Source organism: Squalius cephalus, assembly GCF_949319135.1.
Source record: "Squalius cephalus genome assembly, chromosome: 3".
Classification (NCBI taxonomy): Eukaryota; Metazoa; Chordata; class Actinopteri; order Cypriniformes; family Leuciscidae; genus Squalius; species Squalius cephalus.
The window spans coordinates 27,862,082-27,879,009 of NC_137124.1; the positions used below are offsets into that span (position 1 = coordinate 27,862,082).

General features: G+C 38.3%; 1 protein-coding gene across 2 annotated transcripts in view; it reads left to right on the forward strand.

The window, feature by feature from the left end:
- Positions 1–16,928, forward strand: part of ptprn2 (protein tyrosine phosphatase receptor type N2) — a 278,997-nt gene that overhangs the window by 112,650 nt on the left and 149,419 nt on the right. For both annotated transcript variants that reach the window (XM_079865630.1, XM_079865631.1), the window contains one exon: positions 2,839–2,918. In XM_079865630.1, the coding sequence (XP_079721756.1) occupies positions 2,839–2,918 (80 nt within the window). The remainder of the gene's footprint in view (positions 1–2,838; positions 2,919–16,928) is intronic.

The following is a 16,928-nucleotide window of genomic DNA, read 5'->3' on the forward strand; positions in this document are numbered from 1 at the left end:
TCTTAGAAATAATGGAAAGGTGTTCTGGATGATGCACACTTTTATATAAAACATTATGCCATAATGTCTGTATTATTTTGGACTAAAGAAATGACAGGCAGAAAACCGCAGTGCACAAGCAGACTACATGGTGGAGAAGCAAGATGCTGCTTGTATGATCAAAAGCAGATAAAGATCACGAAAATTCAGCACACACTCGCTCGAATATTCGTTCACCCAAAGGCGGTGCTGCCATATTTGGGCTTTGCGCTGTGTTGCAGTTACATAAAGAGTCAGTGTAGCACCTCTCTTAACTCCAGACATGACGTAAGGGCTGTACTGTGTGCAGACAGTAGGGGGCACAGAAAGACACATACGCACAGTCATGGATTTGCAATCAGACGGTCTTGTTCTCTTATACACATTGAAACACTAACAGACGCACATTCATTTATACTAATTCTACCTCTCTTCTGTTGTCTCACTCGTTTATGTATTCTTCTACATCCCCCCCACCCCCACACACAGTCTACCTAGCATCTCCATCCCACACTCTCCCCCACAGTGCAAAAGAAGCCGAACAGAAACAGTACCGTTACATTATAGCTTCCCTCCCTCCTTGTACTGGACGTTGGTGGCATTTTACTGATAGCTTATCAGCACTGATGGTGTTATAACCGGGAGTCTGGGCCATTGTGTTTATTTAGCTCTGACAGTCAGTGTTTTCATCGAGAAATTTCCAGATTTTCTGGGAAAAGAAGCCAAACAGAGGTGTGTGTTCCGGTATACAGAAGAATGCAAAATATGGGGGGAAATTGGTGTAGGGAAAGTAAATACAAGTGGAGTGATAATGTTACCAGGGTGCATGTGTATATTTGTAAGGGGGAATTATGTTTTTGTATATATTAAAAAGGTAAGGTGTACGTATGAGGACACTGTTAGGCAAAAAAAATGTGCAAGGTGTTTTTTGTCACATTGCACAGACATCAAAAATGAAGACCTGTCACGCCTAACGGCAAATAATAATAATTTTGTATGATTACACACACATCAAAACCCTACATTACGTTATATATCTAATTCTTAGCTCTTTTACCATACAGCTTTCCTTTTTCAAAACAAACAAAAAACAGTTAATCTTAAGACATTTATTCTTAAAACTAAAGTAAGGTAAAGGTTTCTCTTTAATGTTTTACCCCCCCCCCCCCCTAAATATATCTATATTTTTTTATTAGATTATTGCTATGCTGTTTCTCATATCATCTGTTATTCCCACTGTGAATATAATTTTTAAAAATGAAAATGTGTCTTGATGGGATAACATTAAGCCATGGTTTACAATAATTTAAAATATAATGAGAATAAAAGGATACACAAGAAACTAGAAGCACTATTATTTCCAGCAGATATCTGGCTGTCTGTGTGTGTGTTAATTCTGCTGAGGATGAGAGGTTGCCTTTGGCCACCTGCTGACGTGTGAATGGGATTTTGTTCTGGTGACAGATCCATTCCTCCAGTCTTCCACCTCTCTTTCTTTTTCTCCCCTCTTCCCATTTTTTTTTTCTCTCTCTATTTGTGACCCTCACCTCACCCTGGTCGGCAGTGGGAGCAGCTTCAGAGCTGCATCCCAGATAAATGCTTCTGCCTCAGAAGCAAAAACAGGAAGATCCCTTGTTGGACAACTGCATGTTTATGAGCTAACCATCATATTCACTGCTTAAACAGATTGTAACGAAGTTTGTTATTGTGGGAAGAAGGAGGCGGGAACCGGCGAACATTCAACAGATTTTAATATAAAAATAAAACAAATACAAAATGAAAGTAAAAGACAGCAGCCCCTCACGGACAACTGCTGTCACATATTACGCCTGGTCTCTCTCGATCTTCACTGTCGTCGCTCCTCCTTTTATGCTTCCGCTCCTCCGTGAGAGATACGAGACCGGTGCGTCTCACAGGTGCCGCTCATTTGCAATCACGCCACCGGCCTCGCGCCATTCTCCCATGGCCCTCAGCCTCGTCCTGCTCGCCACACAGATAAACAGATATGTCGAGATGAACAGTAGCTCATCTACGGGTCTGTTTTGATGTCATGGTGGCGTGCCAGTTAACAGATCCTTTCTTTGCCTGAGTCTGTGTTTTTTAATTGTGGTGGGATGTGTGACGGTTTGTTTAAAATGTGTCAGTTTTGAGTATACTCAGCATTTTTTCAAAATCATTTTAATTTCCTTTAAAGGAACAATTTGCCATGAAATATTATACTTCACAGGAGTCTCTGTTAGAATAGATAAATTAATGTGTAGTGCTGCTCGGATCTCACACAGACAGCTGTTTGGCTCAATCACAAATGCCATTTGTACGAAATGCCATTGTGCATTTGCACAGCATTTCTGGATCACCTATTCAAATGCTGCAAAGAGATTCATATACAATGCATTGAGCCTGTGAGCATTTTTTTTTAAAGAATGATTTCTTTTACTTTTTTCATTTGGACCTGTTTGCTGATCTACTAAACATTTTAGACAACTCTAAGAACATCAGGTTTCCCGTGAGGATTTATTTCATGGAGGAAAAACTTGTCAATTTATGTCAAAAGCAGAAAGGGAAGCTAACGGCACAGATCTGTCACAACAAAATGAACCAAAAATGCAATATTCCCCAGTGATCGGATGTTTTAACTGTGCAGTTGCGGTACTGTAGTTGACTGTGTCTGCAACAATGTATTTTTTAAATTATAATAGATTATGTTCATGACTCAAAGCTGCAACAGTTTTGTTCATCACACACTGCATACTGAGATCGCTCTTTTTACTTGTTTTCTCCTTATTGTCTCATTCTCACTCTGTCTCCTGTGTCTCTCAGGGTTCTGGGTCCAGCAGTAACCTTTCGAGTGCGCCCCAATGCTCGAAACATCAGCACGTCCCAGCTAGCCAGAGTGGCAGGTACGCACAAACACAGACATGCACACGCACAAACACAGACATGCACACACACACGCACAAACACACACGTACACACACACCACTCGTTCCACTACTGCGTTCTAGTTGCTATTCTGATCATCTCCTGACACATTGGGGAAGATCCTCTCATAGTGCCACGACCTTGATTGCAGCATTAGTTATTTTCAAGGTTTAAACCCCCATTTTACACTGTTCACATAAGAAATTTGCACACACACATGCAAACGCAAGAAATCAAACAAAAACAGATAAAAAATGTCTAACTTTTAGTGAATATGGACTCTGATGTCTCCAGGCCTTGTGAAATCATATAATAAACAGTGTATGTACTATATTGTTTTAGTTTAAATGGATGTGATGTGAGGATGTCATCCATTTCATTTGTCTTTTTGTCTGCTGGTGTTTTGTACCAATATTTATTTAGGATGGGCTTTGCAAATTGTTCCTGTTTTTAATTTAACTTTTTTTGTTTTTTAATAGCAGGGATGCATCTTCCTTTGTGAATCATGGTATATATAATTTTTAGGTATCGACCAATACCAGGATTGGACAAAATCCAAAATTGATTAATTGACCCTTTCATTTGAGAGGAAATTTTAATTGTATTGGTCACACCCACAAGGATTGTTGTTGTTACTGTATTTTTTTTATCAAATAAATGCAGAATTGGATGTCTTTCAAAAACAAAACAAAAACTTACCAACCCTAAACTTTGGAATGGTTGTGCTGGTTATTTAAAACAAAATTTCTATAGCTGACATTCAACCAGATTGATCTGTTTGTAAGGTTTATAAAACTTTCAAACTTCAAAACTTTCAGACAAGGATTTTTCAACTCAAAATGACAAGTTTTTATTTTAACAAATCTATTCTAGATTAAAAATGTATACTTATTAATATTCAATGAATTTCTTTGTTTTTCCCCCTATTTTAATTTAAATTGCAGATCTGCATCCTGATAGAATAGACATTTAAAAGCACACTTAATTTAATTCTGAATGCAGCTCAATGCTGGAAAATACTGACCATGCCTTTTAATTATGACTTTGCTACATTTTGAAATTCTAAAACAGTTGTTTTGCAGTACCGTTTGAATTTTCATCATTGGTGTCAGGAATTCAGCATTTATAAACTGGAACAGAATAGACTGCAGTACTGCATCCCTTTTTCAGTCACTGTTTTAACATTTAACACTCAGGATTTTATATTTGATCTTTAATGCACAAAAGAAAGGGCAAAGAATGAAAGGAAAAACAAAAGGAATCTGACATCATAAGGTCTGGATTCCCTTGATCCATCATAATTACTACTAGGGAAAACAGATTCATGTGAATTTGTCCCATGTCTGTCTGTGCTTCCTGACAGAAATGCAAGAGATAAGACGAGATATGCAAGGGAAAGATTTCACAGGAACCTTTGCAAACTGGACCTGAAATACCCAGTTGTTTTAAAAATAAAGCACTCTAGGTATGTGTTGAAACTCTATTACAGTTTGACAGTCATTATGGGCTCTTTGTTTATTACTCTTTGTTTATATCTGCAGCTACAAATAATTTTCACTATCGCCCATTGAAATAATGACATATGCAGCCAACAAGCCAGTACTTGAAGTGTATTTAATGAAAATGTTTATTTTCATGTTTATTTTCATTTATTTGATTGTCAGTGTTTTGACCTCGGTAGTGAATGCTCTCATTTCAGTTCTACAGATAATGCCTAAGTCTGTTGTGTGTTGTCTTTCTTGTGGCTGGTTGCTGGAGTCTTTGGACATCTCGTCCTTCTAGACCCAGTTCTGATTGAGAGAGAGAGAGAGTGTGTGTGTGTGTGTGTGTGTGTGTGTGTGTGTGTGTGTGTGTGTGTGTGTGTGTGTGTGTGTGTGTGTGTGTGTGTGCAAAATGCAAATGTGTTTGTGCATGTTTCAGCATCTTTGGAAATGCATTCCAGTTTTGTCCAATTGCTTTGGTGTGAATTTCGACTTTTATTTGTGTACGTGCATCTGCGCAAGTGTGTATACAGTCATAGTAGGACACCCCATGAAATATTTTGTTGTTTTGTAAGAAATATGGACATATCAATATTTTATCTTCTTTCAAACAATATCTATAGATAAAGGTGATGTAATGGACCAAAAACAATGCAATTTTAACCATGAAATCATTTATTTAACAAAATTCCTACTGAGGGAAAAGTTAGGACACTCTATGCCCTAATACTTGGTATTGCCCCCTTTGACTGAAATAACCTCAATAAGACGTTTCCTATAACTGTCTACAAGTTTCTGACATCGACTGGGAGAAAGTTTTTCTCACTTCTCCATACAGAATCTTTTCAGCTGTGTGATGTTTGAGGGGTTTCAGGTGCATGCACAGCCCGTTTCAAATCACTCCACAGCATCTCAATAGAATTAAGATCCGGGGTTTGACTTGGCCATTCCAGGACTCTCCATTTCTTTCTTTTGAGCCATTCCTTGGTGGATTTACTGGAATGTTTTGGGTCATTGTCATGTTGCATAGTCCACATCCGCTTCAGCTTCAATTTTCAGACAGATGGTCTAACATTTTCCTCAAGTACCCTCGGATACAATGAAGAATTCATAGTAGATTCTATGATAGTGAATTGGCCAGGCCCTGCTGCAGCAAAGCAGCCCCAAACCATGATGTCACAGTCACCAGCTCTGTCACCTCAACCGCACTTCACTTCCCAGCATCCCTCATGTTTCCCACCTGCACACCATCAGCCATCACCTAATTACATCAGCACCTGCACCTCATCATCAGCACTCCCTATAAAGAGACACTTCTCCTGCACTCCCTTGTCTGGTCTCGTCCATGATTAATGCCACAGTCTACTCACCTGAAGTACCGTTCTTCCCATCATCACCGATCTACGTTACCCTGGCTCTTCCCGTCTTCATCTACCTGCAACAAGAGACGTCATTACTGTCAGCTAGGGATGGGCAAATTAAGCCTCATGAAGCTCTGAGGCTTTCCCCTGAATGTTTCGGGAAAAGATTCGAAGCATCAAGAGTGTCGAAAACAGCGCCATCTTGTGGCAGGTCAAATTTATAGCAGCCATGTTTATGAGCAGCTGAGTGCGCAGCGCCGTTGTTTTATCCATTAAGCACAAATAAAAGCCTGACAACGCTAAATGTTCATTTTTCTAATAATATAATTCACATATTAAAGTGTGGCAATAAAATAAATGTAACAATTATATTAATACTATACAGAAATAAAAATACCAACAGAGTTGCTTGATGCAAGTAAATGTTGGTCTAATTATTTTATGCTGTTTATGTGTCAGAATATATGATCATTTAACATAGGCTGTAGGCTTAATTATATATATATATATTATATATATATATATATATTAGGGCTGTCAAACGATTAATCGCGATTAATCGCATCCAAAATAAAAGTTTGTGTTTACATAATATATGTGTGTGTATGGAGTATAATTATTTTCTATATATAAATACACACACATGCATATATATTTAAGAAAAATGTGTTGTTTATATGTAAAATATTTATATATAATATAAATGATATATAATATAAATATATATTCACAGTATATTGCAAATATTTCTTAAATATATACATGCATGTGTGTGTATTTATATATAGAAAATAATTATACACCGTACACACACATATATTATGTAAAAACAAACTTTTATTTTGTATGCGATTAATCGCGATTAATCGTTTGACAGCCCTAATATATATATATTTTTTTTTTTTTTTTTTTTTTTTATGTTAGTAAATGGACTTAATCTTCCAAAAACCTGTAGAGTAGTGGTCTGGGTTCAAACATTCCGACACGCAAAGTGAAGCATTCACGTGACTGGAAAGAAAGTGAGGCTTCGTTTTTCGTTGATTACGTGTTTCTCTGAAAACAATACGTGCTCAGGCACGGAGCTTCATGAGAAATTGCGCTGCATACTTGATACGCGCTTTGAAGCTTCAGTGTCAAATGTAACATCACTACTGTCAGCTAAGTCATCAACAGTTCATCGATCATTATACTTCTCGTCTGCATGCCTTCCCTGCATTGCTCTTCCCTCTGCACAACTTAATAAACTTATATTATTCACCTAAACCTTGTCTGTCCTCTTCTGATTGTGACAGAAGACCAGACCATAAAGATGAGAAGCTTGGAAATTGCTTCTATAAATGTAGGTGTGTTGTGTGCTACACTCTGTCTTTTTGCTGTTTATACACCTTGGATAATCTGAGTCTACTTTGAGTTTAAATAAAAGGACTTATACCTGATCTTCTCTGCCTTTCATCTTCATCATCGGACTGACAGCGTTACACATGACATTTCCACCCCCATGCTTCACAGTTGGTATGAGGTTATTGTGCTCAAATGCTGTCTTTGGCTTGCGCCACACATGTCTTCTGCTACTGGGCCCAAACAATTCAACTTTGGATTCATCTGTCCAAAGCACATTGTTCCAGAAGTCCTGGTCTTTGTCTAGGTGTTCTCTGGCTAATTTTAGTCTTGCCCTGATATTTTTTTGACAGCAAGGGTTTAGTCCTTGCACACCTCACATGCAAATCAAACTTGTGCAGTCTCTTTCTTATAGACGCATGTACTTTGACATAAACTGTGGCAAGAGTTACCTCTAGGTCCCGAGATGACATTTTAGGATTGTTGGAGACTTCTTTAAGCATCTTGCTGTCTGCTATTGGGCTGAACTTGCTAGGACGGCCTGACTTGTGCATGTTGGCACTGGCAGTTGTCTTAAATGTTCTCCACTTGTAAATTATTTTCCGGACAGTGGAATGGCTGATTTTTAATATTTTCTTTTTTGAAATCCCTTCCCAGACTCATATGCATCTACAACCTTCTTTCTGAAGGCCTCAGAGAGCTCTTTTGATCTCACCATGGTGATTTCACTCACTTCCACAATCAAGAGCAAACCAAACTAAATGTCTGAGGTTTAAATAAGACAGGCAATCCTTTAAAACACAATAAAAAACACAATCCTTTCTAACGATATTCTAATCTTTTGCACATGATGTGGTGCTCCTGATTCTAATTTTAAGTAGTAAATAAATGTGGAGGTGTCCTATTTTTTTGCTCACCAAATATTTCATTTCTATTAAGGAAATTTTACAAATAATTTTAAAAAGACATTTCTTCAGTTTTATTATTTTATTTTATCAGTTTTTATTTATCATCTCTCAATATTGTTAAAATAAAGATCCAATGTCCATATGTTGAAAAAGACAAAGGTTTTCATGGGGTGTCCTATCTTTTTCACATGACTGTATCTCCAGTCTCTCCTCCCTTTGAGAGTCTCTTGTAGCATGTTGAGAGAGTTAATGGCTGGGCTCGTCAGACCCAAATGTCAGACAAAATGTTAAGTCAACATGATCAGCCGCTCTCACACAGCAGATAAATTATGAAAACCCTGGTGCCTGAATACCAATTTATTACTTTATTTAAACAGAGAGAATCTCTCCTCACACTTTATTACTCCTGAATACACACTGCTGTTCGCACCTAATCGTTTATTCAAATTTTTTTGTGCCTTTGACATCACATACACCCCTTAGATATTTAAGCAACTTCACAGTATTTGTGATTAGTGGAAAATATGGTAATATGAGTGTTGAGGATTATGTTTGGGTTGTAACTGTTGATATTTGTTTATATGTCCATGATTTACATCTCTGCTTTTCCTAAATCTTTCCAGAAGCAGTGTTTTTACATTTAAAACAACCAAATTTAACTTCTCAAGTGCTTACTGCAATATTCAAGGGATATTATAAACTTCTATTATAAGTAGCTTGAATGAGTTGAATTTGGGTCTTGCTAAATATTGTGCAAAAACCTTAATATATATGGCATAATTGGCCACTAGCTCAGCAGTCTGATTTTTAGAAGCTATGAAAGGCATCAGTCTTTTATGCATGTATGGAGCTCTTATGTAGCACCGCTCTAAATTACACTGAAAAGCACATATACTGTTGACCTGAGCACATTAGAGAACATTTGATCAGCCTGTTAGGCAAGAGTCTTCCTTTATATATAACCCCCCTCCATTCAGACACGCAAAATGGAGAATGTTTTCATGGGTGTCTGAAATGAACATGTTCCACTTATCTAGTTGTATTCCTCTGGTTCTGCCACACACATCTGTCTATGACAGCAGCTCCCTTGTGTTTTGTCTTTGTTGTTGTTGTATGTCATGCAAATGTGTCAATTTATATTTAACTTCCTGTATTTCCCTTTTGGGGACAAAAATGTCCGTCTGTCTTTTATAGTGTAAGAAGAAAAATATATACAACTACAATACCACAGTACTTAATGAACAGTTATAGATAAGATAAACTTTTTTATAGTTTATTCTCAATTGGTTTATAATACCAAACATGCATTAATAATTTTCTAGCCAGTCATATACCACATTACACTCTGTTATTGGGTAACGTCTCAGTTACGTATGCAACCCTCATTCCCTGAGTAGGGAACGGAGACGGTACGTCGTGACGACGAATGGGGTTTCGCTTAGAAAGCCTCTCACCTTCGAGAATTAGAAAACGAGCCAATGGCAATGAAATGCCTTGGGTCTGCGGAATTTGCATAGCGTAACTCCGCCCCACCTCGTGGGTATATAAGGAAGTACGCCAGCAACATGCAGTTATGTTTTCTCGCTGAGGAGCCGAGACTGAACTCAGGCTTTTCCAGCGGTACAGCGGAAGTGGCAGGGAGATGTAACGTCTTTGTTCCCTACTTAAATTCAAATATATTTTCGAATAGTTTTAAAAAACAGAATTTCGAAGGTGAAAATTAATATTCGAATGTGGAAAAACGCCTGCGGTAGCAGAGGCGCGGCTGTCTGCTTTGCGAGTGGGCGCGCTGCCTGAGGGTCAGGGACAGGTAACAGGAAGAAGCGTTAACATTAAACAGAAACATTACTAAAGTGTAGGCTACTGTACTAACTGAATAGATATTGCATGAATAAGATAGGTTAGATACAGCAGTGCCTCAAGACCCACTCATTCGTGCCTCAAGACCTCCAGACGCGCGTAAACGCGTCTTTACAACATTGAAATCACTCGAGTCACTTGATTTACTTGTTTTTGTGTAGGTAATGCGTTGTCAAATGTTTAAACTTAAATAAACTACCTATACAAGTAGTTATGTCTCTTTGTATTAATTTGTCCTGTTATTGACGTAATGCGCGTCATTGACAAAATGCGCAAACAGATGTTCAAATAGTTCGAATATAGACTGTGTTTTTTTTAGAAGGGATATTCGAACGTCATTTTTGAGCAATTTTGACAGCCCTAATAAGTATTACATGCACACAGTGTTGCCTTGCGCTTGCGCGCTAGTGACCAACAACACAGAAACGAAGAAACAGCTAGCTGCCCTGCTGGAGTTACGTCGTATGCCGGTGGAGCTATGTGGCGACATATAATACATAATACATGGTTTTATTTAAAAAAAAAAGGAGCTTTACACACAACCTTATCAGAGCTAATGATAATGACCTGTATTGTTATATATTTATGTAGTCTTGATTTGGGTGTGTACAGTGGTTTTACATTTAAAAGGGTTGTAAATCTAGTTAATCAAGTAAATTTTAGCACGCCAACTTTTATCAGGTAATTTCACAACAACAAAAATGTGGCTAGTAAAAATGCTGTGTGGCTAGTAACTTTAGAAAACCACTAGCCACATTGGCTAGTGAGCAAAAAAGTTAATGTCTAGCCCTGGTCGTAACCCATCGGTCTTCTTCGGTACAATGAAGTAGGGGCTGTAGAACCCGGACTTCATTTCGGCTGAAGGGACAATCTCGATCACACCTTTCGCCAGATCACACCTTTCGTCCTCCGCATGCATGACAGGGGCATTGCCATGGGAACTCCACCATGGGAACCCCAGTGTGCCCTTTTGCAGCGGCCCGTAGAGGGGAGGAAAGGCGGAGAAGGTCGCGGAACGATCACGGGAAGACAGGGGTGCCTTCCAGGACCTCGTGACCTCCTCATGCACTTTCGGGAAGAATGGTATTGGGGTTGGATGCTGACGGGGATCAGCGACCGCACCCAAAAACCAATCATCCAGTCGCGAGCGCTCAGGACGGGGTGGAGGGTTCCACACTAGACTGATGCTCGCGGCGGTCCGGGAAAGCATGGCTGTCAATTCAGGATCACACTCGGACAATGCTGGCACACCCGAAGGTGGCAGCACAGCCGAATCTTCACTTCCCGATGACACCTGCCCAACTTGTGATGCTGCGATGGACATAGCATCATCATCTGGAGCGCCGAAAGAAACACGCGGAACGCCCGAAGACGGTCCCGCGGTTTCAGTCTGAACGCTCGCGGGTAGCAACACAGGAGAGGGGGGTGTGGGCCGAGGAGCAATCGTCGGTGCTTTGTTCCACACCGTCACCCTCAGGTCACCCTGCCCACTAGCCGAAGTACGACCTCTCGTGGAGGCGGTAGATCGGGGTGTGGATGAGGGGACTCTCCCTCTGACGAGGTCATTGAGTCTCTACCGTAGTGTTGCGATGGTCATGTTCCCGCAATGAGAACATGAGTCGTCCACAAACGCTGCTTTAGCATGGTCAATGCCCAAACACACAAAGCAGTGATTGTGCCCATCAGAATCAGATACAGTCCGACCGCAACCAGAAGTGCACGGGCAAGACATCTTTAAAAAGACGTGCCGCGTGCAAGCTCTTTTTGTGAGAGGAAAAAACTCTGCAGATGCTGAAGCGACCAGGGAGAAACGCACTCACTGGCAGATCACTACACAAGCAGCCAGTGTGAACTCGCTGGAGATCGCCGTCACACCAACACCAGGAGAGTCGCTCGTCTCGAAGAGTGAAGAGATGATGAGTAGATAAACTCAGAATGGCTTGTGGAGTGAAGAATGTTCTTGGCTCCGAAGCGAAAACATAACTGCATGCTGCCGGCGTACTTCCTTATATACCCACGAGGTGGGGCGGAGTTACTCTATGCAAATTCCGCAGACCCAAGGTATTTCATTGCCATTGACTCGTTTTCTAATTCTCGAAGGTGAGTGGTTTTCTAAGCGAAACCCCATTCGTCATCACGACGTAACTCGTAGTGGCCACGAAAGGGAACACTTTATACTACACCTATTTATAGAGGATTTGCAATTTTTTAGTTAATAGTTATTTAACCCTCTGGAGTCTGAGCGGTTTTCTGGGCCCTGGAGGTGTTCTGACATGCTCTGACATTTGTGCTTTTTTCAGTTATTTATAAACATGTTAATGGCAAAGGTGTAAATTCACTCTATATAGCACAAACAGGGCTACCAAAATATGTGATCACCATGCATGTATATTTTTTAATTTTTAAGAGAATAATGCTTATGCGTGGTTATTGAAAAAAATTAAAATGAAAGTTGCTGAAATAAGACCACAAAACTCATAATAAATATGTGTCAATAAGACTTTTGACTAATGGATGTTCTTCCTTCGAGTTCTGGCTTCAAAATTATGTGAAAATAGTCTTGCTTTATCGTTCACATAAAACAATACATTGATTTAAATTGATGTAAAACAGGTTTTGCTTGGAAAGCCAATATGCGAGGGGGCGTGAACGAGGAGTGGTTTACACCTTAGAATACAATGTCCAACCCACTCTGCATAATGACTCTGCATAATGAGCCATGCATTCAGGTGTGACACTGACTGAGCCACAATGCAAGGACAAAAGATATATTTAGAAGAAGACTTATATTGACCATTTAAGATTTTGCTTACATCTATCTTGTAAATATGTTTTGCTATTTTATTAAAAAGGTTACAATTACAACAATAATTACAATTTCAACAATATTTCAAGTGTACTCTTTCTTTGTAAAAAAAAAATGATTATAGGCCTACATTTTATCTATGTATTCATTAGTTTGAATATAGCCAACATTGGAACAGCTAACATCTTAGTTGATGACTTTATTTTTGACAAAAATGTTATTTTATATATATAGAAATTGCTAAACAAAAGCTTATTTGATGTGGCAGTATATTCTACAGTAAAAACTGTACTCAAATCTAGTCAACAAAATGTTGTCTTTCATATTTCGCCTGACTGTAACGTTGTTTTTATGAAATATTAGGGCATATAAATGTTAATTTGCAGTTTAATACGTATTGCTTATACAAATAGCCTACATTTTATTTCAACATATTTCAGTCGATTTTTACTCATCTCAGTATAGCAATACAGTTTGCTAAAACATCATCATTCATTCACACACGCGATTTAAATTTAAACTGTCTTTTTGTGAGCTGTGGTAAACAGCGCGCATCTCTGCCGTTCATTCATTCATAAACAGAAACCCGATTCATGTGAGAAGGAAAAAAACTTACAGTATTCCTCAGCTCGCTCCTCGATATTCCCGCACTTCTGAGGTACATTTTCCATTATTATTATTCCTCACAGCGCTGCAAGACGGTGTAAACAAGTAATGATCTGAATAAACTTGTGTTTCTCGAGCTGATATGGGGGCGTTCACAGGATTGCGCGGATTGCCTCAGCCATTTGCGTTTGAATAGCGTGCGCTCTCCGTGGGCGGAGTCACATTACATCTGAATCAGCTGTAATGAGCTTGACTGGAATCGCTCTCTTTTAATACAGATTTCACAAGATGAGAATATTTGTTTTTTATATAAATTACTTCATTTAAAAGAAGAGAATTCAAGCTTCATGCCTGTGTGTCTGTATGCCTGTTTGACTAAGTATTCGCTGAGTTATTGTTCATTTTCGGACGCGTTTCAGAATGGACTACACTGAAAGAGAGAAGGCAGAACACGCATCACGTTTATTTTTCTTTATTTGGCAAAAAGCACAACACTTTGTTTTTATTGTGAGTATACACAAAAATAATACACATTTAACAGAATCGATTGATGTATGAAACTCCTATGGAAAATCAAAGTCAACAGAGTATTTATGAGTTTCTTTTACACTGATAAAAAAAAAGCGAGCTGGTATCGCCGGCGATACCGCCGACCTCAGGGGGTTAATCATCAAGCATTTGCTCATACATTATTAATATATCAAAATGCATATACAAAGAGAACATAATTTATAATTAAAACAAGTCAAAACTATCTATGCAAGATAAGTCATTCACCCATTTTTTCCAAAGGTTGGCCTTTACAATTGTGTCAGAAAGAAATCTTGCTGGATAAAATACATTTATACATATTTACACACAGGATCCATGTGTATGCTGATACATTGTATACTGAACCAAGGAAGAATATATATGGCAAATATAGATATGGAATATGAAAATATTAATATGAAAATGCACAATATTGATGAATAAATGTTGCAAATGCTTTGGAATATGTAGTTATTGTAGCGTGTTGTACTTATTTGTTTGATGCCACGCACTCTCTCAAAAGTTGTTTTGAAATGCACTGTATGTCACACCAGTTCACGACACCTCATTTCGGTAACCATGGCTTCACAAACATGTAACCATTAATTTTCTCTGACAAAAAAATGATCACTTCCTTCCAAACTGCTTCCAGTGAAGGAGCCGCAGTATAGATGTTTGTATCCTGTAGGGTCTATCTATATGGCAGGGATTTCATATTCTAATGCAAAGCTGTTCTGAAGTCTTTCAAACTGCTAGCAACACAGCAACTAACTGAAGGGCTTTATGGGGGGTCTGGGGTGCATTCATTAGGACTGAGGAATTTGCTGTTGTACTCTATTCATCTGGAAAGAAAGCTTTGGACAAAAGACTGGATATGGTAATCCCTGCCTGGTCTCAAAACAAAAGATGAACCCCTGCTCTCTCTCTCTCTCTCTCTCTCTCTCTCTCTCTCTCTCTCTCTCTCTCGTCTCTCTCTCTCTCTCTCTCTCTCTCTCTCTCTCTCTCTCTCTCTCTCTCTCTCTCTCTCTCTCTCTCTCTCTCTCTCTCTCTCTCTCTCTCTCTCTCTCTCTCTCTCTCTCTCTCTCTCTCTCTCTGTGTGTCTGTGTGTGTGGGTCCTTCACAATCATTTATCGGGCCATTGATTCATCCATAGTATTGATGAAATGGCACCCTAAACTGCACAGTGTAATCTTACAATGTGCCATCTCTCGCTTCATCTCTTGTCACTCTCTCTTTTCTCTCTTTCTAACATGCTTTCTTCCTCCTCTCTGCCTGTCACATTTAATTTCTGCCTGTCTCCCACTTCTGCTCCTGCTCACCTTTTGCAGTCCAAGTTAATTCATCTAGCTTATTTTTTGTCTTTATACTTTGTCAAGTGTGTGTGTTTGTGCGCTCTTTCCTCTTTACTAGTGTCAGATAGCACTCCATCTTTACTCTTGACCATAGATGTCACTGAATCTCATCTGAACATCAACAAGTTAGAATTATTTCAGCTGGACAAAGGTTAAATTATCTAATATTTTGTCTAATAGAGTGATCAGTGAATGTTTTCAGGTAATGTTTTCATAGTTTATTTGTTATTAAATCCCTTCTAATTAAAAATATAGAAACATGAATCATATAATCACATAGTATACTTCAGATGTGTCTCTTTGACTCATTATTTGATCTGTCTGTCATTATTAATTAAATTAACTAAATTGTCAAAATGTGTCAGTTTATGTAGAATATTTGATTTAGTATTTTACATTAATTACATTTTTTTTTAAATAATTAAATATTACCTCACTTTTGTTGTTCTGTTTAGTTTAATTTTGACTTTTTTGTTTGTTTGCATCTTTATTGTGGTATACGGGTATAGATGTTCCAACAGGATGACTGCAATCTTGCATTTTCATAAATATCATATACACACACATATATTCTGTTCATTTGTTATAACATCCTAAAAAATGCTCTCAAGAGAACTGCAAGTTACATTTTCAAGAAGGGGCATTCTGCATCATCATTTGTCTTTTGGGTGAGATTTCATTAAAGTCTGTTGTACACTGGTGCATTTTTTATGATGCTCTGATCAGACGATATTAAACTCATAATGCTGCATATCAATCAAAAGAGAAAATGGTCTCATCTAAATTCATATGCTGAAAGGGAACGTGCGACAGTGTAGATTTTCCTGTGATAGAGGAGAAAAAGCTTTTTTGATAAAACAGAATGCATTGTGCTTCATCCACTTAAAAGTGGAATGTTTGTGTGGGAGGTGTGTGAGTGTGTGTGAGTGAGGCAGTGTTTCTGTAGAGTGGATGTGCTCTTCTGGAAATACTCTTGCTTCAATCTCAGTGTTTCAGTTAAGTTGCTATAAATGGGGGGGGGGGGGGGGAAAGCACAGGCTTTTAGTTAGCACAAAGGCTGTTAGTTTCTTTATTTTTTGTTATATTTGATAAGGTTATATTTTGGACATAGACATGTATAAATTATATTCGTTAAATGATTGCAAGATAAGTTAAATTGTTTGCTAAGGGGTTAAAATCTGAGGGTTAAAAACCACAATGTGTATTGTAAATAATATAATAATATATACTGATTTTTTTATACTTTATACTATTTTATACTGATAAAATGATTTTTTTTTTTTTTTTTTTTGCCCCATTTGAATTTGTATTGTTTTACTAATTATACAATTATTTTAAGTTTAGAAACATTTTGAGTCCCCCTCCCTTGCCTCACTGTGCTTTGGTCCACTGCCTGCTTTCCCCCTTTACCTCATCTGCTCACACAAGTCTGGTGGGAGAGAACAAACTTCTTCAGTAGTTGTGGAATTCCAGTAAGTAGGCTGTCAAGGCTATTTTATTCATTTTAAACATCAAATGATGTGATTCTTTTCTCTTTAAAATAGATGTAAAAACAATTATGATAACAGATGTAGTTTTCCATGAGTCCACTATGATAGCAATTATAACATTACCTAGCTTTTTTGGAATCTTGTTTAATACCGTAAGTCACCCAATACAAATAACACGGCGATAAGTCTTTGTGTGAACTGATATTAGGCTAATATTATAGATCTACCGTTGTGTTGGGTTTTGCTCAATATGAT